The sequence below is a fragment of the Equus asinus genome, chromosome 21 (genome assembly GCF_041296235.1).
Source record: "Equus asinus isolate D_3611 breed Donkey chromosome 21, EquAss-T2T_v2, whole genome shotgun sequence".
Classification (NCBI taxonomy): Eukaryota; Metazoa; Chordata; class Mammalia; order Perissodactyla; family Equidae; genus Equus; species Equus asinus.
The window spans coordinates 13472600-13497800 of record NC_091810.1 but is presented as its reverse complement, the minus strand read 5'-3'; the positions used below and the strand labels follow the sequence as shown (position 1 = coordinate 13497800).

Sequence of the window (25201 nt, the reverse complement as noted above, 5' to 3'; positions counted from 1 at the left end):
TGTTTGGCTTGGGGTCCGCGCTCTTCCTCGCCAGCTCTGGAGACTCTGCTTCCTCTGGGATTAAGTCATCTTCAGCAAAATATGTCAGCGTCGTAAATGGAGCCTTTTGCATCTTTCCTAAGCCGCAGAACATGTGTCTGGCATCTCGTGGTATCTGGATTCCCCAAATGTTTCCCAAATGTCCCAGCCTGCAGGCTGGTGGCGACTGCTCTCCAGGCTCTCCTGGTGTCTTGCCAGAGCCCACAGACCCCAAGAGCTGCTTCCCCAGACGCTCTAGCAGGATTCTGGGACAGTGCCCTTTGGTCTCGAGCATGCAGCATTTTGAGGGTAGCGTGCTTGCCCCAGGCCGGCCTCGGCATGGAGCGAGGCCTCAGGGACTAGAGCCGACTGTCCCCTAACTCACTGTGGGACCTGTGTGCACACACCCGGCTTCTGCGTGGTGAGGAAACACAGGAGCAGGACCTTGGACCTCGTTAGGGGACACAGATGTGTGCGCTGCTGACCCTTATGGGAGGAGAGGAGGACCATTAATAAACTGGACAGTTTGGAAGCGTCCCCAGCTAGGAGGCAGCCTCCCCATCCAGGTTCCCTGAATCACCTGTTGCCCAGGCCAGGCCGGAGTCAGTCTGGCAAGGGGAGTGCTTTCTCCCTGATGCTTGTTTTACTATTATTATTATTTTAAGATATTATTTTTTTCCTTTTTCTCCTCAAAGCCCCCTGGTACATAGTTGTATATTCTTAGTCGTGGGTCCTTCTAGTTGTGGCATGTGGGACGCCTCCTCAGCATGGGCTGATGAGCGGTGTCATGTCCGTGCCCAGGATTTGAACCCATGAAACCATGGGCCGCTGCAGCAGAGCGCGCAAACTTAACCACTCGGCCACGGGGCCGGCCCCCCGATGCCTGTTTTTTTTTTTTTTTTTAAGATTTTATTTTTTCCTTTTTCTCCCCAAAGCCCCCTGGTACATAGTTGTATACTCTTCGTTGTGGGTCCTTCTAGTTGTGGTATGTGGGACGCTGCCTCAGTGTGGTTTGATGAGCAGTGCCATGTCCGCGCCCAGGATTCGAACCAACGAAACACTGGGCCGCCTGCAGCGGAGCGCGCGAACTTAACCACTCGGCCACGGGGCCAGCCCCCCCCCCACCCCCCCCCCCCCGATGCCTGTTTTAAAAGACACACAGATTGTGCTTACTTTTCTGTTTCTGGCTGGGGGGCTAGGTGGTATAAGAATTAAATACGTTAGTACATGGAAAATGTTTAAAATGTTCATTATTCTGTTAGTGCTCCGTGTTAGTTACAGTGATTGCAACTGTTGTTATTTATCCTCATTATTACTGAGCTTGGAAGGGTCTCTCCCTCCCGAGAGGAGGCCTCACAGGAAGCCTGGGCAGAGCCAGCTCTGCTTGGCTGTTGGCACCCGGCCTGCCTGCAAGCCCTGGCGTCTGCCATCCTGTCACATCCCCTTCTGGGCCTCAGTTTCTGCACTGAAGAGGGCGAGCTTCGTGAGCCTGTGGTCATTTGCTGGGGGAGGACATTTTGCCCAGTGGTTAGGGGAGCAGATTCTGTAGCCAGACCCCCTGTAACCCTCACCCCAGCTCTGCTCCTCACACCCTCTGTGACTTAGCCTTTCTGTGCCTCAGTTTCTCCATTTGTAGCGTGGGTGATAGTGGCAGCTCATGGAGTTGTGAGGATTGAGTGAGTTAATGCCCGTAAAGTGCTTGAACGGCGCACAGTCAGCACCTAGACGGTCGCCTTTAGCTCATATTTCAGGGCTGCGATCTGGCTGCTGGAACGGACGATGTTACCTGTTTGGGAGAGGCGTTGCTGGACCAGAGTGGAGCATCTCGCTCTGGCCACAGAAGGACGGTAGTGAGGGATGCAGTTAAGAGTGAAAACTGTCCGTGGTGCGAGGCGGCGGCGCTGGGGTGACAGGCTGCAGGCTTGGCGGTGAGTGACTAAGCTGACAGACTTGTGTGTGCTTACAGCCGCGTGCCCAGCTGCCGACTTAATGGCCCCCAAGAGTGGACAGGTATGAATGTTTTGCTCGTGGATTGGGAAAAATTGCCGCTTGCCTATGGTGAAGATGTCTTAGACAGGAGGGGCAAATGGCATCTGCCATGGGTGAGGGAGAGGTCCCTTGAGGCCCAGGGACACTTGAGGGTGGAGGCGCAGAGCTGATGCCCAACCCTGTGTCAGGTGGAACCTGGCAGCAGTGCCTCTGGAGTTCTCAACAGGGTGGCCTGTGCTGATCTCGGGGGCCTTGGGCAACTCTGGCATCCTGGGGCTGTTTCTGGCACCTAATGAGACTGAGAGCTCCAGAGCCTGGCCTTGGGATCAGTGGCCTCAGGTCCCTAGTTCTGCTGCTCTGCCCTCTCCAGCCTGGTCTAGCCACCAGGCAGCGAGGCAGCTTGCTGCAGTGGGCAGAGGGTGGCATTGGGAGCTGGAGAAACTCATAACGAGTCCCAGTCCTGCCCTTTGTGAGTGTGTAGTCACCTCCGTGAGCCACAGCAGCCTTGTCTGTCAAGTGGGGATCTGGAGGGAGAGGCAGTGGGTAGTGCCCACAGGAGGTGCCCAGTGCGTGCTGGCAGGAAGCGGAGAAGGGCACAGCTGGGCTTGGGCAAAGCTGTAACTGTTTTTGGTGGGTCTGGAGTTAGTGCAGGTTTAAGACTGGAACTGAAACAGGCTGCAGAATAAAAATGGTAATATCTGATGTCTGGGTGGCCTTTGAATTTTATACATGCTTATCTTATTTTAACCTCCCCAGAGCCCTGTGAAGGAGCTGGTATTATTCTCATTTTACAGACAAGGAAACCAAGGAGAGAAAATGAAATAACGTATTCACGCTTTGCGGGACATACGTTTGGTCTTTTGATTCGTGTGTGTCTTTCTCCCTCCCTGACATTGTTTCAGGCCTTGAGTTTTTTAGGACAGAGGATGAGGCAGAGGCAGGAAGGGGTGGGGGGGTGGAGAAGTAGGGGAGACAGACCTGCAGGACTCCCCCACTCGTGGACAGGCACAGAGGCGCATTGCCACTTTGCAGAGTGGACAGAGCACCCTTGGAAGCTCTGGCTAGTGGCCTTGAATCTCAGAAACGTGTTTGCCAGCCCCAAGAGGACATGTGCGTGTAGGACTGCCCTCCAGATTCCCTGATAGTGTCAGGATGCCTCTCTGTTGGAGATGATGGAGGAGACGGGGCTAGAACAGGGCTGGGCTCACGGTAGGTGTCCAGAAAACGCTGCCTCTCCTATGGCTCCTATTAATTGGTATCAGCGACGGTTCTTGTCGTTGCCTTTATTTCCCTGTGTAGGCTTGGACAGGACCCCAGAAGTACAGTTAGTCCTGTGCGAGGGTTGGAGAGGAAGTGTCTAGGGAAGACGCCCCTTCCTCTGCTGTTAGTGGAGGGGGGTACCCGCGTGCAAACTCAAATTCTCTGTTCCCTCTGAGCCCTTGACTTTTCCCAGAGCCATAATTTAAATGTGCAGGGTTTGGGTTTTTGGTTTTTTTTCCCCACTTACTTAGTAAAAATGGCAAAATGGCCCAGGAAGATAACAGGCCTTGATGTGGATAGAACATTCTTAGCACTATTTTAAACTTTTTCTTGTAGAAAATTTCAAACAAATACAGAAATAGAGAGAATAGCATAATGACCCCCATGGGCAATTATATTTCATTGCTGCCAGATTATTTTGAAGCAAATCCCATTTTCTTGATTTTAAATCAAGGACCTGTCGTGCAATCAGCCTCATTTCTGACCAAGGTGGAGGTGTCATATTGTTGGGGTGGGTCCTGGGGCAAAGCCACAGAGATCCCTGAACAGCCCTTGGCTGTGTTGGCAGCCTGGGCCAGTTTCCCAGCCTTGAAGACTGATCCTGCCCCGCTTGGGGAAATCTATGTGGGAGGCCCAGCGTCTGGAGGTGACTGGAGAGGCCAGGCCTGGGAGTCCCCATCAGACAGGGCTTTCCTTGGGGAAGAGCTCTTGGCCGCTCTCCTTGGATCAGGGGCGCCCAAGGTGCTTGCCTGCACTCCTTGGCAGGTGTGGGCTCTCTGCTGAGTTTCCCCACTGGTCCCCGCCTGCTGCCCCTGGCTGCCCCTTGGCAGGTAGTAGAGTCCATAGGCATATCGGCCCTCCCCTTGCTTGGCCTCTGGCAGCCTGACATGCTACCCTCAGGTGCTCTTCTCTCTGGCTTAAGAGCCTGGGCCCTCCTGGGTTCCTCCCAGCCCTCTTGGCCAGCTCCTCTTCCTCCTTAGTCTGTTAGCACTGGGCTTCCCCAGGCCTCTGCCAGGCCTTTGTCCCTTCTCTTCCATCCAGCAGCTGCTAAGCTGGCTTCTTGTCACCACCCCCCCCCGCCCAAATCTGCTGCTTTGCCATGTCTTCATCTGTCTGCCCACGCTCCACCCAGAGTACTGCAGTCATCCTTGACCCCTCATGTCACCTGTACCCACCGCATGCCATCATCACTCAGTCCTGGGCCCTCCCGCAGTGCCGAGTTTGGAGCCTGGCACATAGTAGGTTCTGTCATTATTATGAATACGTTATTATTACTGCCCCTAGCGTCTAACATGGTGCTTGGCACATAGAGGACCCTCAGCCAAGTTTAGTTAAAAAACAAACAGTGGCCAGAGTCCCACCCAGTCCTGCCCTGAACCAGTGACCACCCCAAGTCAGTTCGCCCCACGCTGTCCTCAGGCACAGGTACTGGTGTCGGGTCACATGGTCTGATACCTGTCTCTGAGTGAAGGCTGCTCCTTAAGGCCTCTTCCCACTGCTTCCCACTCACCACCTTATAGGCCCCCCTTAGTGCCCGTGATGCCATGCGATGTGGGCAAGGAATAACAGTCTTATGCTGTGATAATGACAGCAGCTACCCTAAGCACTTCCTGGGTGACAGGCCCCAGGCTGAGGATTTCTGCATGCATTAACATTTGGCTGTGAGGTAGATAATGCCCCCATTTTATGGCAGAGAAACTGAGGCACAGAGAGATCAAGTCACTTGCCCAACGTCACAGAGCTCCTGCCTGCCAGGTGCCAGACAATTGCCAGGGTAGGGCTCTGTGTGCCAGTACTGCAGTTGTGGGGGGTTGAGGCGGGCTGCGTTCCCACCCTTGAGCCTTCATTCTTCCCTAGACCTTGTCTCAGTGCCTGCCCTGGGCCTGGTGTGCAGATGGGGACCAGTCGGGTGGATGCTGACGTGCTGTGGAGCCCTGTGGTGCTGCACTGCAGGCCCTGGTCCCGAGAGGCAGGAGGAGTTCAACGGGCAGAAGGCAGGTGGCTTTAAAGCCGCACGGAGGGGAGAGCATGACAAGGCGTGTGAAGCAGCTTATCCATCAGCTGGTGGCCCACTGCCTCAGTCAGCCTACCCTTCCTCACCCTCTGTGTGAATCACGGCCTTGGTCTCTCTGTGCCTCAGTTTCTCCATCTACAAAATGGGAAGATGATATTGCACCTACCTCAAAAGGTGGTTACATACCCCGCCCAGAGTGAGCCCTGATGAAAGCGCCACGTGGCGTCTGGGTGATTGTGACATGTCACTGTAGGTTTGTCACTTGTAACAAATGCACCACTCTGGTGGGGGATGCTGATAGTAGGGGAGGCTGTGCATGTGTGCGGGCAGAGGGTACTTGAGGCTCTGCACTTTCTATTCTATTTTGCTGGGAACTGAAAACTACTCTAAAAAATGAAAATCTACTAGGAAACGTCACAGGATGATCTGAGTTGGTTCCGTGCTGAGCGCTCAGAGCAGTGCCTGGCACGGTAGCTGTCATCTGTTGTTGCTGTGTTATTGTTCTTTCCACCATCGTCAGTTCACTCTCGCATCCATTCTACAGTACACTTTCTAACCGCTGTGCCGGTACTGAGGACACAGACACGCACAACACGCCCCTCCCAGGGTCCACTCACGGTCGGGCAGAGGAGGCCCGTGGGCTCTGCTCCCTCTGCTGTGGGGCACCGAGTGTCCCGGGAAGGGGCGCAGCATGGCAGGGCGGCTCGTGGCCTCCAGCCTGCAGACAGCGCCGTGCGGCCCGAGCTTTGCAGTGAGCCGGGGCCTGCGAGACAGACAGAGGGCTGGGAGATGGGCAGGGGCGGGGCATCGGTGCCGCCCTGAGGAGTTTGGACGGTGACAAAGATTTTAAGCCAGCCAGGACTTGGGCACTTTGCATTTTAGAAAGTGCTGTCTGGCCGCTGAGGGGTGGGCAAGTGTGAGGGGGAGCCCGAAGGTGCTTTGGTGGTGGCTGTGGTCTGCGATGGGACTGGAGAGCCAGGGCCGAGTTTGTCCTGGGCTCCGAGCGGGCCACACGCCTAGCCCTGGCTGACAGGGTGGGCTGGAGGCAGGGAGGCCTGCACGATGGGCATCTTTCTCCCCCTCTCTGCCCACACTCTCTCACAGACCAGCCTCCCTGGCCTGTGCCTCCTTCCTGGCACTCTTGGCGTGTCCCTGGGGTCCGGCCCAGCCCTGTCTGCTGGAGCCTGCCACAGAAAGCTGCTTTATTCAAGTCCATTTTGCACGTATGGAAATAACTAGAGGCCTCTGTATTTAATTTGGCTCAGCTGGGAAGATTCTTGGCTGTGTATGTGTGTGTGTGTTCTGAAAAGTCTTTCCGAGTGAGCCCTGGGGTTGGAAGCTCTGCTCGTCTTTGTGCAGTCAGAACCAACAAGAACCGCCCTGGCCTGGCTGCGGGTGAGGGTCTGGCAGAGGGCAGGCTATAGGAAATGGCTAAGAAAATAGATAAGAAGGGAAAAGGATGATGCAGTCCACAGATGAGATCACGGCAAGAGAAACGGTTTTGTAAACTGTCACTCAAGACCGGGTAGGCACTGTGGGTAGAATGAAAGGAAAGGAGCTTTTGAAAGTACAAAGCTTTATACAGACACACACGAGATGTCCTGGTTCCTGAGCAGGGAGTGCTTTATTTGGTGTCGGACTGGAGAGCTGCTTCTCCTGAGGTCCCTCTTTCTGGCCTTGACCAGCCCAGCAAGGACTCGGGGAAGCCCTCCTTCTCGGATCAGTGGTGCTGCAGAAAGAGCGCCGTGCATTCACACAGGGATTCGAGGCTGGCAAAGCGTGTCCTCGCTCGATTCCCACATTCCTCTTGGATAAGTGGAGCAAGAATGATGCCTACTGCAAAGATGAGACACCGGAAGCCCCTAGAGGTGAGGTAACCTGGCCTGGCACTCAGCCCGGAAGTGGGGACGCTGTGGCTTGACCTGTCTGATCTCCACCCACAGCTCTCCCCACACTCCCTCTGGGCACTGCTGGAGCCGCAGGGGCATCGTTCTAAACACGGACATGGGCACAGGGTCTGCTGAGAGTGAGCAGAGCGTGGCTTCAGGCCCCAGGACGGCACCTGAGGGTCCAGTTTTAGAATAAACACCAGATATCAGACACTGATTTAGACTCTGTCTTGACTGTAGGAAACTGAGGAGTGGGGATGTCTGGTGAATTGCAGGCTGGTGGCTATGACGACCATGTGATTGCGGGTGGAGAGCAGGGTGATGGCGTCACTTTGGTAGGGTCTGTAAAAATCAGACACTAAGAGGATGCAGTGTGCGGAAACCTTGGCGTTCCCACGAGCTGTGCGGAGCTGTGGGAATTCTTGAGCCCTGGCCCTCAGGACTCAGTCTTCCAGATCACTTTCCCTGGGAATGACTGATCGCCAAGCTGCAGATCCTCCTGCTCTTTGACTTGGGTCTTGAATTTTGGTCCTTTGCAAGCACCGCAAGCAAATGCAGATGCCCTCAGTAGGCAGAAAGGTGATGTAGGGGAGAGGAGCAGGCCAGGTTGGATGGGCAAAAGGAGTGGCGACGACTGTGGCAGTAGGAGAGCGTGTGCTGTCTGATGGGCGTGGGAATATGGGCCCAGTGTGGCCAGATCCTCAACTGTTTCCCCCAAAGAGGAGTCAGAAGCTTTGATTTTCATGTACAATATCTAGATGTTAAAATGTTGGTAATTCCTTCCAATTAAAAAAAAAAAACCATTTGGCCCAGGGGCTGCCAGTCTGGAGCTCTTGTGAGCCCCTTACACGTAGGCCTTCTGTCTCCTGAAGAGCTCTGCCCCGTCTAAAGTGTCCTTATGAGGAGTGGCAGGGTGGGTGCCTGGCCTGGCTCTCCAGTGGCTCTGGACCTCCCAGCTGGCTGTCCCAGAGGTGAGGTTCAGGGTCCCAGATGGATGGGCCTCACCCTTGCTTTGGGTCTTGCCCAAATGGCACTGGGAGAATACAGGGCTTCTTCACAGCCTCCCTCTGGAAAGGCTGCCCATCCTGGGTTTGGCTGCAGGACTGGCCTCAGAGGCCTCATTTCCCTCTTGGATTGGTGCTCCAGTCCCCCAAGATGTGGGGAGAGATCCTCAGGTAGGTTGGGGCCGTCTGCGGGACTGATAGTGACGCCAGTATGAGCAGTACCTCGCTAAGCAGAGGCCCTGGCATGCAGGGTGTTTGGACTGGCCTCCACCCCTTCCCCATGGGCTGCTGGCCCCCAGAGCCTCCTGGTTGCCCTCTGCCAGCTGGCTTTCAGCACCTTTGCCAGGCTGTGGGGTGAGTCTCTGCTCCTGCTTCCTGTCTGAGGCCCTGCCAGCACCATCCCCACCCGGCCGGCCTCCAAGGGTTGTGGGAGGTGGGCAGGGGGCAGAGGTGGGCCCAGAGGAGCTAAACCAGGGTGTCCCTGAGGGGTGGGACTGCATGCAGCCCCTATCCTTTTGTGACTTGAGGCCTGGGGGTCAGTGTTCTGGGCACAGAACACATCTGTATCGCAGAGAAACTCTCCGATTTCCGCAGCCATTTAGTATTTCCGAGGTCCAGATGCAGGGCGAAGGAGCGAGCACGGACACAGGTTCAGAGTGGCAGGTCCCTGTCGTGGCTGTGCCACATGTCAGCTGCATGACCCAGATAGCCTCCCTCCCCTCCAGGCCTCAGTGCTTCCACTCGTAAAGGGGGGGGGAGTGAGCCCCGCCGTCTGCTCACAGGGGGTCAGCGAGTTGGCCCAAGTGAAATGCAGGCAGGCCAGGATGAGAGTGACGTCCCGCAAGGGTCTTAGAGGAAAAAGAGAGGGCTTTGATCCTCGTGGCTCCTGGTCCACGGAGAAGATAAGACACATGGGCCGCAGTTGAGGGAGGATGCACTTGACATGGAGTTCTGTGGCTTCAGATCCTGATTGTTCCCTGGGCATCATTGTTCTCGTCTCTGTATTTGCTGAATGAATGAATGAGTAATGCTACTTCCCAGGTTTGTGTGGGTTCCTTAGTCACTGGTAGCATCACTCATTCATTCATTCATTCATTTGACAGATACTAACTGAGCTCCTGCTTGTGCTGAGCCTTCTTCGCAGCACTGGGGGTGCCCGAGTGCAGGACAGAGGCAGCACAGCACCACACCTTTGCCCTCCCAGAGCTGACTCTCTAGTGGAGAGAGACTGAAAATTAGAACGAATGACAAAGGGTGGCGCCACATAATGAGATATGCTATGAAGAAGCCAGGAGCTCAGTGTGATAGAGACGGTTGAGGTGCGGGAGATGGCACCTGTGCATCTAGAACACCCCTTTCCTGCCCTCCTGCCAGGGCTGACGCCTTCCCCTGACGTTTGCCGTGCTCTGAACCCTGCAGACACCCTGCACTGGCACCCACGTGCTGTGGGGGGCCGCCCCCAGCCCTGTGCTAAGCGCCGTGTTTGCACACAGCTGAGACCCTCGGCTCTTTGTGATGGCGTCCCCCGAAGTCGTACATGGACAGGGGAGATCTCATTCTGGGTTCTTGGGGCTGACCTCTCACCCCTCCCCAACTCCAGGAATTCTAATCTCCAAAGCCCACTCAGGTCCTCCCGGCTGTTTCGATGGGAGTGACTCATAAGCAGAGCGGGGGGAGGTCCAGCTGGGCTCCAGCAGGCGAGCAGACAGACAGTCTTTATGTTTGAGACTGAAGCCTGGGCCTGGCCAGCGAGGCTGGAGCCGACACCTCCCCGGGGCCGGAAAGACAACCTTGGAAAACATGTTGACAGGATGGGGTGAGGGCCTGGCTGTGTGTGCTGGGTTCACAGGACACCAGACTTCTTTCTTCCCTCCGGCTATGTGCTGATGAGAACAAGGCCTGTCTGAGGAAGGCTGCAGCCTCAGCCCCCCTGGAAGATCCCGTCTAACTGTCCTGCAGAGCTCTCCAGGCACCGCTTCCCACGCCACCAGGATGCCACCAAGTGGTGGCCTCGCCCTGGCTGTGCAGGTGGGAAACTGAGGCCCAGAGAAGTTGGGTTAGAACCCAGATGTCGGACTCCAGCTTAGTCCTCTCGCTGTCACTCACGTTGTTCCCGCGTTGGGATGGTGCGTGCCTGGCAGAGCTGCGCAGACTGCTCAGGCCAGCCACCAGGAGGCCACTGCCTTGCAGCGTGGGCATCCTGAAAAGCTGCACCTTTTTTGAGATGCACCAGTGGCCTGAGGAGACCCCTCCACTCCTAACTGCTGTCCGCATACCCGCGAGCTGGCTGCCCATCTCTCCAGCAGCAGCTGACAAACGGTGAAATGCTGAATGTGGGTTCCGTAAGCAGAGCTCTAATAATAGCCTCCTGCTTTGAGAAGTCCATTGTTCCGAGTCCTATATTTTTATACGTATATAAAAGCCACTTCTGGAGGTCTCCGTGCCGGGTAATTAGAGATAATGCTGCAGCCTGTGAGCCAGAGCTGGGCCAGCCCTTATCTCAGCCTCGGCAGGGCGGGCCTCAGGGTGGGAAGCAGCAAGACTGGTCTTGGCCATGGCCCTCTCCCCCAGAGGTGACAGGCAGTCACTGGAGAGGTGGGGCCAGTGACCTGTACCCATGCAGACAGGCAGGGGATGGTTGAGCTGCCCAGGAAGGGCTGTTCCAGGCTCGAGGGCCACCTGAGAGGTCTGTGGGTCACGGAGGCTAAAAGGCGTGGGGATGGAGACCAGAGGCCAGTGGTAGGGGCTCTGGGCCCACTCCCTGCACCCGGGCACGGGGTTGGAGTGAACCCCCCATTTTCTCTTGGTTTGCCTAATCTAGACCCCAGGCTCATGGAATTGGCCCTGCCTGAGCCCCAGCTTGCTGGTGGCAGGGGCGGATCAGCCCCCTCGGCAGCCCCGTGACCCTTTCCCTGCCACTCAGAGAAAAGCCAGGCCCCCAGAGGAGGGGCTGTCACCTGGCTACCTGCCCCCCACCAGCTTCACCTCAGCCGGTGCCAGCCCCTTCCCTTCTGGCAGCTCCTCTCAGGGCCTCTCTGCTCCTGTCACCATTCACATGTGCCCAGGTCTCTCCCAGCTTCAGAGCCCCAAGCCTGCCCTGGAGCCCCTGCCCCTTCAGCTGTCCCCTGCTCCTCCCCCTTCTACTCAGCCGCAGCCCTCCAAAGTTGTCTTCAGTCCCCCTTCTTCTGTCCCAGCTTCCTCTCCTCACCCCGCCGCAGCCCAGCTCCTGCCCCTGCTCCTGACCAACAGCTCATGTCCCTGTCCTCGGCTTCTTCCACTTCTCGGTGACATCTGGCCTTACCAGCTTGGCTTCTAGGCCCTTGAGGACTCCTCTCCTTCCTCCTGCTCCTCCCATAGCTGTCCTGCTGCCCGGCTTATCACTGTCCCTCAGATTGGTCCTCTTCTCCACCCCACTGGTGCCACCTGACGCAGGCCCCTCGTCCCCCTCAGAGTCACTGAAGTGGCCCCCATCCTCCCTGCTAATGCCATGCACTCTGCAGTTAGAGTTGCCTTTCTAGAATGTTACTACCACCCTGTCCCTCACGAGTTAAACCTTGGACCCTTCCTCGGCCTTGCCCTGGTCCTGGAGTCCAGTGCAAACTCCTTAACAAGCCTTAAAAAGTCCTGAAAATTCAGGTCCTATCTGCCGCCCTGACCCCTATCCATGTTCCCACCAAACTGAGCTTTTCCGTCCCTGTGTACATTGTGGACCTCACTTCCGTCTGCTCAGCCCTCACAAAGGGAGTGTCCTCAGCTGAGAGCACCCCTCGCCTGCCACGCGGCCACTCCTCCTTGGGTCCTGGCTGATGGTACCTGCCTTCTAGGAAGCCTTCCTACCTCTGGCACGGGGCACGGGGCACGGGGCACGAGGCTCTGCTCTCCATCCTGCAGTGCCTGACGCCTCCCCCGTTCCTGTTCCTAACACAAGCCATCATCATCATCTAACTGTGTCCCGGTGTCCCCATGAGGACAGGGCTTGTCTGTCCACAGCCACATCCCCAGATCCATGTGACAGACACAGGCCTGTCACGTAGTTGGCATTCAGTAAATGTTCACGGAATGAAGTGCCTAGCAGACGGAGGGAGGGTTGCAGGGAGGGTCCTGGGAGAGGGCAGAGCTTCCCATGGGTGGCTTGTTTTGTGTCTACATTGTAGTTCCCGGGCAACGTGGCTGTCCATGGTTTGGTGAATAAGACTTTTAGGTCCAGAGAAAAATCTCAAGAGAGATTAAAACCAGTGAGCTTTTAAAATCACCTTCCTTTTTTTAAAAAACAAAACTCTATAGTAATTGTTCTTGTTGGCTATGGTTTAAGCCTAAGTAAGGGAGCTGGGCCAGGCCCACCCCTTAGACTCCCGCCCTGGTACCCGGTGGTCCGCTAGGGTCCCAGGAGGAGACAACTTTCTGCCTGGGTTTGGAGGGCGAGCACAAAGTTATTTCCTGAGCACTTGCCGTGTGCCCAGCCCAGTGCCCCACCCACACAACAGCCTTGCGAGCTTGGGGTGAATTTAGAACCATTTTACTGGTGGAAAGCTGAGGTCCCGCTGGGGGAAGTCACACAAAACACACAGCAGCTGGCAGGATTTGGACCTGTGGCTATGGCTCTGTGCTCTCGGCCCCAGGGAAGCAGGCCCAGGACAGACCCCTGGGTTCTTCGCGGACAGGCAGGTATCCACCACCAGGTGAGCGGGCGGCCCGCTAGGGGCCCAGGTCACTGCAGGTGGCCACTGTCGGCTCAGTGATGAATACCACCTGGGAAGGCATTCTCTTCTGATTCTTGTTGTCTAAGAAAAGCCGGAAATCTGGATTTTGAGTGAACGTTTCTGATACCTAGTTCTAATTTAAGAAACAAGATAATGGCAACCCCTGCTCTCTGTAGACCAAACAGAGCCACGTGGGCTGGACCCAGGCCCTTGGCCGTGGGTGTGCACCTCGCCTGTGGGTGGGCAGCGGGAGAGGAGCACTGGCCTCTGCCCCATCTGCCGCTGAGTGCCTGGCAGAGCTTGAACAGGTCTCTCCTCCTGGGGCCTCAGTTTCCTCATGTGTCCAACAGAGGGACTTGTCAGTCATGGGATTCCAGACAGGCCACGTGATACAACCACTCAGGGCTCTTTTCAAAGTACAATTTCTGGGGCCCCCTCGCTGACTGACCCTTTGAATTCTTGGGATTTTCAGGCCTACACAGGAATAGGCTGCTGGTTCTCCCCAGGTAAGTCTAGGGATCAGCCTCGTTTGGGGCCACGTGGCCTTAGGCCCTCTGGGGTTGTCTTCTGGTTCTGAAAATTGTCTTGTGCCTGTCACCCGGCCACCCCCTCCTCAGGGAGGGGTGTTAGTGTCTGGCCAGAGAGTCTTTGTGCCTTTTCATTCTCATGGTTGGGACTCGGGGGAGAAGAAAAGCTTCCAACTTTTATTTTGAAAACCTGTTTCCAGTCGTGTTTGTGTGGATTTCCTGCGCTGAAATCTGAACTTCGGGTGCATTTTGGATGTCCGTGATTCCCTGCCCCCCCAATCCCCAGCCAGGATCTGAAACCCTGCTTGAGGTTCTGGCTGTGACTGTGTGTCGTAAGGTGGTGCCCACCCTGCTCCCATGGACCTTATGGTCCTTATGGCCGACTGCAACATCAAGAGTCAGGATTGCGGGAAAAAAGCTTCCTTGGCTTGGTAGGAGTAGCTCGGTGTGTGAGCACTTCCTGTGTGCCAGACACTGTTCTGGAGACCCAGCTCTCACAGGACGGACATCCTAGTGGAGAAGCCGGACAGTAACACACCCACATATAGTGTGTGGTGGTGATAGTGTAGGGGCTATAGAGAGAAGTAGAGCAGGCAAGGATAAGGGCGCCTGGTGGAGGGGTGTGGTTTTTAAAAAGAGAGGTCAAGGAAAACCTCACTGAGACCCAGGTGACCTTTGAGCAAAGACCTGAATGAGGTGAGGGAGTGAACCAGGTGGACATCTAGGAGAAGAGACACCAGGAACAGTGTGTGCAAAGGTCCTGAGGTAGGAGTGTGCCAGGACTGTAGAGGAACAGCCAGGAGGCCCATGGGGCTGAGGTGGGATGGCCAAGGGACGTGGAGGAAGGGTAGCAGGAGGAATGGCTGGGACCTGCAGAGTCTTCTGGGTCACTGTGAGGACTTGGGCTCTAAATTCCAATTAACAGCATACCAGCTGCTGTATGGAGGAGGGTGGATGGGTGTGCTGAGAGAGGCAGAAGAGCCCACTGGAGAGGCTGGGGAACTAATGCAGGGAAGAGGCGAGGGCAGCACAGACCAGGGCTGGTAGTGGGGTAGGCCAGGTGCTCAGATGCTGGCCCTGTTTTGAAGGTGGAGCAGCCTGATTTGCTGACAGATGGGAAGTAGGGTGTGAGAAAAAGAGAGTTGCCAAGAGTGACTCTCAGACTATTGGCCTGAATAGCTGGAAGGATCATCAAGTTGCTATCAGCCAAGATGGGAGGCTGCCTGGGGAGCCGGCCTGGGGTGGGGGTGCAGGAGCTCAGTTTGGGCCTGCATTTGAGATGTCTATTAGTCGTCAAAGGGGAAGTGCCAGGCAGTTGGATGTTGAGTTTATTTGGTTCCTTTCTGATTAGAGTCCATCCTCGTTAAAGCAAATTTGGGAACTGGGTAAAAGCACAGATCCTCCTGCCTCCCTCTGACCCCCGCCAAATGCCTTCTGAATTGTCCAGAAAGCTCATCACCTCCCTCATTTTGGATACAGTGCTCCTAGTTAACCAGCCAAAAGTCGTGTTGGATGTTTAGGTGGATGTCACGTCAAGTCTGTGCCTCACATAGACTTGTGCCCTAAATCTTTTCAGCTCCTGTAAGGGCTCCGGCCTCTGCCAGGCCCTCTATCCCAGCTTGGCAGTGCCTGGAGGCTCTGAATGCAGAGCTCAACATCTGTGCCCAGGCACCTGCTCCCTGTGAACTCACCCTCGCTGCCTCCCTGGCCACCCTCCCTCGACTTGCACTGGGCCCTGCAGGCTGGGAGCCTGCCTGCCCCTGCTCACCACTCCTCCTGAGGACCTTTCCTTCTAGGTCACGTTCCTCCCAACCTTGCCCATCAGGGGAGATGCCCAGCATTGCTGGGCCTCCATCTAGGGGGTCCCCAGCTCCTCCTCCCTGGGAGGAGGTGTTCCAGGGGTCCATAAGTCCCTTTGGTTGCCAGGCAGGCCTCTGGCCTCTCAGGAACCACTTATCAACTGTGGTCCAGGCTGCAAGACTTTAGGCATCTGTGGAGATGCTGCTTCTCCCCAGACGAAGGAAGAAGATATGGATGACCTGCAAAGGAACGGCCTCCCCGAGTCCCCTGGGGAAGCCCTCTCTGTCCCCTTCTTGCTGGGCACACAGTTCTGTATCCCTTTACACACTCACTCTTCCTTGAAATCTACCTCTCTATGTCCTTGTATTCTGCTCCTTGGGCCCAGGCCAGCTCTTGAGGCTGCCTCAAGGCCCAGCAACTTTTCACAGGGTGGGCAGGACTGGGAGGATGCATTTTGAATCCTGGCTCTGCCCTGACCTCTGCAATCTTGGGCAAGCCATGAATCCTTTCTGAGTCTACACTTTCTCATCTGCAGAATGGGGAGAGCAATGCCTTCTAGGGGGGATCATGGCAGGGATTAAATACATGGACGTAGCTTGTGCCAGGGCTCTCATGTGGCATGGTGGGCGAGGTTTTGTGCATGGTGACCCACCCCTAGCCACTGCAGACCCTGAAGACTGCTGTTCCAGATCCTGCTGGCACACCTACACTACCCCCCTGAGACAGCTCCTTCCCCAGTAGCTGAACTGCTAACAACCTCTCCCCCCCCGACCCCCGGGCTGCCTTCACCCTGCCTCTGGCCCCGCAGCCCTGCCTGCTCCCTTTGCCCCAGGATGGCCCTGCGGAGACCTGGGGTGGCGGCTGTCCTGAGGCTGCCTTCCCCAGCTTAGCCATCCCAGCTCTTGCTCAGAGGACACGGCCTCCAGTTCCTTCCCACTCTTCCCCAGGCCCTTCCTGGTCTGTCTGCATCCTTCCCCCAGGACCTGGAGCAGAGCAAGACTGTCCACTTTCCTGTCCTCCGTATAACTTAGGGTGATAAACCTCAGTTAACGTGGCTCAGGCTGCGAAGAGCTGCAGAAGCCCCGCGAGGGAGCCAGGGCTGGGAATGAGTTGTCCCTGCCCAGCCTCAACTCACTTTCTGGAAATCAGAAACCCTGAAAGCAGAGCCTGGGGAGGCCACCAGCGTGGAGGTGTGAGGGGCGTGCGTAGGTCAGGAGGCTGTTCTGCTCTGGCCCGTGCAGTCTGCCAGGAGTCTGGGTTGAGGCCCCAGTGTGGACATTTAACCACAGGCTGTCAGAGAGCTGCTTCCTCCAGTGCGGGGCCTGGCCCACCGTGAAGAGGTTGGCCTTACCGGGGAGTGGGAGCACAGCTGGCCACACACAGCCTAGCTTGTTTGTCTCATGACCGCTCACGTCTCCAAGACCCCCAGGCTCTGGACCACGGCCCTGTCCCTAGTGTGTCAGCTACGTGCTCTTCTGGGCAGCCAGGTGGCAGGTGCGCCCGCTTGGGGTCAGGTCCCAGCCCCACTCTTCCCTGCTTGGGTGACCTTGGCCCACTGACTCAGCTGCACCGAGCCCCGGGTTCATCAGCTAGGTCACTGAAGGGACAGCTCCCAGGGCTGGAGTTTGGGTTGCAGGCCATATAGTTTCAATACCCAACACAGCACCCGCACCTGGCAGGGTTACAGAGAAGAGTTACTGTCACTAACACAAACCCGTGTGTGTGTGTTTCCCTAGGAAACCGTACAGGCACAGGGTGAGTGTCGAGGCCCTGGAGCCAGGCTGCCTGAGCTCTGATGTCACTCACGAGCTGTATGACTTTGGGGGTGGGCTTCACCTCTCCAGGCCTGCAGGGTGGTTGAGAGGACTAAACGAGTTACTGTACTTGTAAAACTTAGAACACTGCTAACTGTGTAGACATTAGCTGTTATCATCATCACCGTCATCATCCTCGATGTTGGGGACGAATGGCCGGCCCCCTAACATAGGGTCCCTGCTTCTGCCGTTCCCCCTTGCCTCTGCCCAGAGCTGCCTCTGACTAACATTTTTCTTGAGAAAAGTCATTCCTGACTTCACAGGCCATAATTAGAGACATCCGTGTCCCAAGAGGCTGAGGGCCCCCCGCCCTGACTCACTCCCCAGCTAGAGTCAGGACGTGGCGTCTGGGTGGGGCCCGGGTCCCTTTCTAGAGTCTCCTGCCCACCCAGGGGCTCATCACCAGCGTCTGCGGCGCACAGTGGAGGTGGGTGTCTGCAGAGAGAGAGGCCCTGCAGCAGGCAGGGCCAGGCCACCCGGCTTACACACTGGGCCCGTCTGCCGCTCCCGCCACCAACGGCCAGGACTCGTAGGCCGGGGCCTCTCAAAGTCAAAGGATGGCCAGAGACAGCAGTTGGAAAGCCGCTTTTTATGAGCCGAGCAGTCTTTCAGGGACTTTACCTGTATCGAGTTTGTTAGGCCTCACAATAGTCATGGGAAGTCGGTACTCTAATAGCTCCCATTTTACAGGAAAGGAAACTGAGGCATGGAAATGTTCCTGCCCATGTTCACACAGCTGGTAAGCAGCAGAACCAGAATTCCAACCCAGACGTCTGGCTGGGAAGCTGCAGCAAGGAGCCCGTCCAGCTCCTCACTTGGCAGAGAGGCGCGGGGGTGGGGCCGGAGGGGGCACTTTTCAAAACGTGTTCTCTGTTCTTATGTGGTTTCCATCATCCTCGGGCAGTCGGAAATTCTGGACGCTGTTCTTAGCGATCCAGCCATTTCCCTACATAAAAATAACACAAACCAGCCTCCAGCAGAGGAAGGCGTGTTTGGAAAACTGGAGGGGGGAGGAGAAGCTTCGGGTGACTGTCCAGTGACTCAGAGCTTGGCGGCCCTGGGCCATCCGGTGGGGGGGGGCCGGGGCCACTGGGGCCGAGTGTGGCTGCATCCCAGTGCAGCTCCAGCCCTCACCTGCGCTCCAGCGCTGTGTTGGCACAGGCCCACCTCCAGGGCCCTGCTGTGCGCGTGTGGAGCTTGCCTCGGGAAGGAGCTGGTCTCGGGTCCCTGTCTCTGCTGGAGGCCAGGGCTTTCGGGGAGCAGGACTCCTGGTGGGCTGGGTGGGTGGACCACACGAACACGCGCACACACTCTTTTTCCGGGTAATCTACATGGTGACGAAGAGTGTGGGAGTCGGGGCTGCAGTAGGTGGGAGGTGGTCTTGTGGAGGAAGCGGGTTGAGCTCAGATCTGAATGTGGCCCCTCAGAGGCCAAGATATAGAACTAAAGGGCAGTGAGCAGATACAGGATGGGGGCGCAGATTCAGACGGTTCTTAGCGGCTTCTAGCCAGTGTAGGAGTCTTTTTACCACACCTTTGACAGATGTCTGACCTGCCTCAGCTTGCACACCTCCAGTGACAGAGAGCTCACCACCTCCTAAGCAGTCTTAATCTCACGAGAGCATTCTTTCTCGGGTTGGGCGACACTGGTCATAGTTCTGTCCACAGGAGAAACTTCTGCGTCCTCTGCTTGCCAGCCCGTCAGAGGCCTGACGACAGGCATCGTCTCTCCTCTCTAGCTGCTTTTCTCCTGGCCGGGCAGTCCCAGCTCTTAGTGAGGGGTAGTTTCCAGACCTCGAGTTCTTCTGCTGGCATACTGTAATTTGGGGTTGACAGACAGAGTTCTCCTTCTGTGCCAGCTGGGGTCGGCTGTGTGGAGTGCTGTGTTGAAAGAGCTGCAGAAGGGCGTCTGTGGAGCAGTTAGCGGTGTCGGCCACGGGCTGGTGAGGAGACGGAGGGGCAAGCGTGTGCCCCAGGTTTGCAATTCCCACTCTGGGCTCTGGATGGTCAGTGTAGCCCCAGACATGGTCTTCCCCTGTCTCCCACACCTGTGGTACACAACAGGGCTGTTTTCCCTTCTACGTTTTTATTAATTCGCGTTAGTGACTGGCTTCTCAGCTGCAGCACAGCATCATTTCATGTAAACGGCTATCGGCCAAAACCCCCCGCCCAGTCTTTTTCATAAGAACAGCCGTCAAATGAGCTCTTCCGCCATCTTAACATTGTTTCCGTTGTATGGATATATAATTAACTTAATTCAATCCCTTGCATTTAGATTATTTCCAAATTTTTGTAATTAGAAACACACTGCAGTGAAATTCCTTGTACTTACCTATTTGTGTATTGGTCTTATCTCCTTAGCTTGAATCTCTAGAAAAGGGATTGCTGGACCAGGAGCACTTTCTGAGAGTGCTGGGCAGCAGCTACCTGTCATAGTATGTTCCAGAAACTCTAACCTGTCAGAGTGTCAGGGACTTGTGAGAGGAGCCCGCCCATTCCTTGATTTGCATGTGGCTCGGGAGTCTGTGAGAGAGATCGGGAATGCCAGCATGCAGTGGAGGGCGGACTCCGCAGTGCTCAGTCCTGGCTGAGGGATGCTGGCTGTGGGAGAGGCTTCCCCAAGGGCGCTGACCTAGGTGGCAAGACGTTGGGAATGGCCGTGGTGGAGAAGTGGTGTGCAGGGCAGCTCAGGAGGGCGGGGGCAGCGGGGGAGCAGGGTGTGGGGGCTGGGCCTGCCAGTTCTCTGACCCAGAAGTGCCCCTAGAGGTTCAGGTGCTGAGGTCAAGTGTGGACCATGTGTCACAGCCGAGGTCTGTGTCACGAGGGCATGGCCCTTGCACTGTGGTGTTCTGCTTGTGGGGAGAACAAGATGACTGTTCTGCCCACATTTGGCATTTGTTTCTCCCCCAGGAAGAGACTGGGGGAAGAACTGAGTGGCATCGGGGCAGAGGGACATAGATCCTTGAGTTTCAGGGTGTTGCTATAAGACAGATGTCCTTATGGGTTCAGCCAGAGAATGGTCACACAGCGACGTGATTTAAGTTTGATAACTGCTTCTAGCTAGTACTCTGAAAAAGTTACACCAATTTATGCTCCTGAGAGTGCCTGTTACTGCACGTGCTTGTCAATCCTGGGCATTCTCCCTTAGAGAGAGTTATCTTTCTGTTAGACAGTCGTTTGATTCAGACTGAGAAGACACTCTTAGTGTCTCATCCCGTATAGCTTTGATTAGGACCATCAGGAAGTGATATTCTGTGGCTCAGAATGGGTTCTTCTGCTCCATCCATCCCTTGATGCTGTGCCTACTTACTGGAGGAAGCCCGGTGGCCCCATGCTGGCTGCAGTGGGATGGCCTGCCCGTTTCTTTGCTTATTGGGATGGTCTGAGGTTGGCCTGGATTGTTTGGGTGTGGAGGGCTGGCTGCCACATTGCACAGCTCCAGGGGACGCCATTCACTTAGGTTTAGCGGGACTTGGGACAAGTTGAACAGAGGCGGCAGGGTGGTGTTGGCTGTAGGGGACAGACTAAGGTGATGATGCCCAGGACCCTGGCTCCGATCACTGCTTGGTGATGTAGAAAGATGACAAGTTTGGTTTGGGACATGTAGGATGTCCAACGGGGATGATGTAAGTGCGGAAACCGTGTTCCAGGACCCGGCACACGGCAGACTGGGGGAAATGGCTTCCCAAATTCGGCAAGTGTTTACTGTTATTCAGAGACGTGTGTTGGCACCTGGGGCACGTCAGTAAGCAAAACAGACAAATTTTCCTTGCCCTCTTAGAGCTTATATACTGATGTGGGAGATAGACAACAAACCAAACACAGGATAAATACAGTATGCAGTGTGCTACAAGGTGATGATGGTCATGGAGATAAAAAAAGAGTAAAAGGTTGGGAATGCTGGGCAGACGGAGGTGTGGTTTTAAGTCAGATGAGTAGGGTGGGCCTCCTTAGAAGGCGACACTGAGTAAAGACCTGGAGGTGAAAATGTGGTCATGCAGAGATCTGGAGAAGAGCATTCCAGGCAGAAGGAACAGCCAGTGTAAAGGCCCCGAGGCAGGAGCATGCCTGACTCCTTTGAGAAGAGAGGATGGAAGCCAGTGAGGCTGGAACAGAATGGGTAAGAGGAAAGGAGTCAAGATGAGGTCAGCTGAGGTCAGGCCTTGAAGGACATTGTAAGGACAGTGTCTTCCAAGTGTGATGGGAGCAGGGGAGGCATTTGACCTGGCTTGTGTTTTGTCAGGATTGCTCTGACTGCCGTTGGGGAGAGAAGAGGCAGGGGGACCAGTGAGGAAGCTGTTGTGACAGTCCGGGAGCAGTGCTGGTGGCCTGGACCGCCCGCTGAGAAGTGGGCAGATCCTGGGTGTGTTTGAAGGTAGGGCTGAAGGGAGAGGAAGCTGCAGTTGCCATCATGGTGAAGGGAAAGGCCGGGTGGCTGTCAGACCCCTTCCCTTGTTGAGGGAGGCCCGGCCCTCTCTCCCAAGACTCCTTTCTTGACTGCTTTTCCCTTACTCATCTGTTCTGGAACCTGCTGGCCCAAGGCAGGCAGGAGCCAACTAGTGCCCAGAGCAGAACGCTGGGCTGGCACAGCTCCATAAAGTTCTTGCCTTCCCCCAGCCACCTCTCTCCCTGTCATATCCCAAAGAGCGCCCCTCCCTTGGGCAAAGCCTCCTTCCACGCTGGTGACACCCATTGCCCACGAGCCCAACCATCCAGGCAGCCAGACACCCGTCTCCGCTACAGAGCAGGGTGCAGCCCTTGAGTTTAGGGACCAGCCCCTGCTTCTCTTTTCTCAGCTCCCTCTGCCCCAAACAGCAGTCGACTGGGCATGATGACAACCTCTCGAATTCATAGGCAGGCCCAGGCCCACCCTGCCCTGCCCGCAGTCAGGGAGAATGGATGCCCTGTTTGCCTGCTCACGGCTCTTGTGAGGCCGGACAAGGAAGGGCCTGGCAAAGGGTTGACCCCCTGGCCGACATGAAAGGTGGGCACTGCTCCATCATCCGGGGCGGGGCTGGGCAGCATGGTGAGGGGCCCCGCCACCACTCCTGGCAGAGCTGCAGCAGGCAGCTCAGATGCGGCCCCAGGCCCGGAGGGGCTTCTCGCCCAGGGCTTCCTGGAATCACCCTCAGCGTCCAGGTGTTTCTGCAGACTCGGGGTTGCAAGACTGTTGAAAATCCTTGTGAGCAGAGCTCCGCGGCCTCGCTCCAAGGACAAGGTTTTGTTTCCTGTCTGCCTCCTGCTCAGAAAAACAGATTGGGCCCTGAACGCAGAGTTTGGGGTGGGGGTGGGGGGGTAGCATGGATGGGCCTCCCTGGGAAGTGCTCACGGGGGAGGGAGGCGGAGGGAGGGGCCTGGGCTCCCGGTCCCCGCGGTGTGGACAGGCTTCTCCTGGGAGCCTGGTTGCTCGTCTCTAAGCCAGGCGTCGATTGCCCGCAGGTCCCATTTGGGACTCCTTCACGCTTCCTGAAACTATCGATTGAGATGCCAAGGATTTATTGGGAGACACTGTTTGAAGCTTTATTGAAAGAATGGGAGTGTTTTAAGCTCTGCTAATCACTGTGCCTCTCCTGCACCGGCCCACGAGGCCCAGAGGAAGCTGCTGGTGTCGGGAGAACCTTGAAGGGTGCTGTTTGCCTGACACCTTGAGAACGTCTGGTCCAGCCCATTTGTATCACAGTTGGGGAGACAGGCCTTGCAATGAGGGGTCACCATGCTGACTCACAGCCAGATCAAGGCAAAGCACCCAGGCGTCTTAATTCCTAGCCCAGGGCTCTTGCCCAAGGAAGGACAGTGTCGCACTTTAGCCTCTGGGGAGCAGGCTGGGATGTCCTTTGTCACAGGAGACCCACTGTGTGTCCCTGGAGGCCAGAGCCAGTTGGTGGAGCGGAAGTCCTGTCCTATTCTTAAGCCGCAAGTTGGAAAGCAAGTGCAGGGATTTGCATCCCGGCGTTCCTGGCTCAGGGCAGAGCTGGACTCAAAGGGCAGGCCGCTTCCTGCCGCCTGGGTCTGCGGCTTGTCCCGGCCTCTCTGCTCCAGGGCCTCCTTCCCTGCCCCACTCTGAGTCCCTCCCCTGGAGTCAGTAAACAGCCTCACATTCTGCATTTGGCAGCCAGGCCCTGCCAGGCCCTGTGACAAGTGGGGACAGTGGAAGCAGAGCTGAGCAGGGGGTAGACCAGTTGGCTGTTAAATGCGAGGTATTCACGTTAGTCTGAAGATAGGACGATTGAGGAAGGCCTGCAGCCTGGGTGGGTTCTTGTTACCTTCTCTCTGCTGGACCACTTCCAGAGAGACCCCTGCCCTGGCCCTGGGGATCGGGGGGCCTTTAAAGTTTGAATGATATTCTCCAGGGACAGGGGAATGGCAGGGCAAGACTGGAGAAGCTACCAGAAGCTGTGTTAGAAAGTCGTTGCATACATCTCTCCTCCTCTCCTTGCCCTCTACTGAAAAGCAGTCTGCAGGGGGGACCGATGTCCGTCTCGGAAGTCCTTGAGTTTGGGACAAGTAAGTCAGCCAGTCCCTATCTGTCCCCCGAGTTGGTCCCGCTGTGCTGGGCACTTGGAACGTTGAGGGGGATGTGTATGCATCCTGGGGACGACGGGCAGTGAGGCTGAGGGGAACACCTGGTCTTGGGAGTCCCACCAACTTGGGCTTTCATCCCAGCTTACCTACTCGCAACCCCAGGCAAGCCCTGTACTTTCATGGGCCTTGCGTTCCTCACCTGGAAAAGGGCAGTTAATTCCTCCTTTGCAGACTGGTTTTAAGATTTAGAGAAAATCTATGTACAACACTGTGTTTGTTTCCAAGCCTTCCGTAACAAGTGCGCAGGCTGGCGGCTCACACAGCAGACGTTTACTCCTCACAGTTCCGGAGGCTGCATGTCCGAGATCAAGGTGTCGGCAGGGTTGGTTTCTCTGAGGCCTCTCTCCTTGGTGTCCAGATGCCGCCTTCTCCCTGTGTCCTCACGTGGTCTTCCCTCTGTGTGTGTCTGTGTCCTGATCTCTTCTCATAAGGACACCCGTCATATTGGGGTAGGGTCCACCCGCATGACCTCATTTTAACTTAACTAGCTCTGTACAGACCCTGTCTCCAAATACAGTCCCACTCTGAGGTGCTGAGGGTGAGGGCTTCCGTTCATGAGTTGGGGCATGGGACTCAGCCCTCATAGACACCACCAGGCCTGCCCCCCGAGTGGGTGTGCAATAAAGAGGCACTTTGTTAATTACTGTTTAAAAAAAGTACAACAATCAGTGGTTCACCTAATCCAGGTGATGGAGTGAGAAGGAGACGGTGCCAGGACCCATCTGGTGGTTCAGGAGATATTTACTGAGCACCTGCTGTATGGCAGGCCCTGCTCTGGGTACTTGGGTCCTCAGTGGACCGATACACCAAACCTCGGACCGATAGGCCAAACCTCAGACCACTTGGCCAAACCTCTGTCCTCATGGAGCTGACGTTCTCATGTAGGGGACGGACAGTAAGCCAAGTCCACAGTGAAGTGTGTTGGATGTTAGAAGGTGGTGAGTTTTACACAGACATCGAAACCTGAGGAGGCAAGGCTTAGGCAGGCACAGAGCAGAGGGTTTTTGCAGGGTCCCTCTGGCTGCATTTGGGGATCACTTGTAGGAAGGAGAGGGGGAAGCAAGGAGACCGGGTGTAGTGGGGTACCCCTGGAATGTAGTGAGACTTTGGCCCCCTCCCACTCGTGGCCCCCTGTCAGCCCCTGGGTTCTGGTTTGCCACTTACAGGAGCCTCTTGCTTCTCTCTCCTCTGCAGCGTCGAGGGCGAGGCGCCCGGCAGTGAGACTGGCACGTCACTGGACAGCCCGTCGGCCTACCACCAGGGCCCCTTAGCGCCCAGTGCCAGCCTGAGCCCAGACCACTACGAGCACACCTCGGCAGGAGCCTATGGGCTGTACTCGGGGCCGCCAGGGCAGCGCGCGCGGAGGCCCAAGCTGCAGCACTCGACCTCCATCCTACGCAAGCAGGCTGAGGAGGAGGCCATCAAGCGCTCACGGTCGCTCTCTGAGAGCTATGAGCTCTCCTCGGACCTGCAGGACAAGCAGGTAGGTGCGGCCGGGCAGCAGGCTGCTCTGTCTGCCACGTGTCCTCTGGGAATGTGCGCTGGTGCCGGAGTGCGGGAGTCCCTCAGCTCTTGCACCCACTGTCCTGCGCTCCCCCGCAGAGG

The 25201-nt window shown here is 56.3% G+C and overlaps 1 protein-coding gene across 20 annotated transcripts in view; it reads left to right on the top strand.

Moving 5' to 3' along the window:
• Positions 1-25201, top strand: part of IQSEC1 (IQ motif and Sec7 domain ArfGEF 1) — a 352756-nt gene that overhangs the window by 280519 nt on the left and 47036 nt on the right. For 19 of the 20 annotated variants that reach the window (XR_011496628.1, XR_011496626.1, XM_070493483.1 and 16 more), the window contains exon 2: positions 24791-25079. Coding sequence is in view for 13 of the 20 variants with exons in the window: in XM_070493483.1 (XP_070349584.1) it covers positions 24791-25079 (289 nt within the window). In the remaining 7 variants the exon portion in view is untranslated. Of the gene's footprint in view, positions 1-21257; positions 21390-24790; positions 25080-25201 lie in introns of those variants that run through there. The other variant, XM_070493499.1, reaches the window with a different exon arrangement.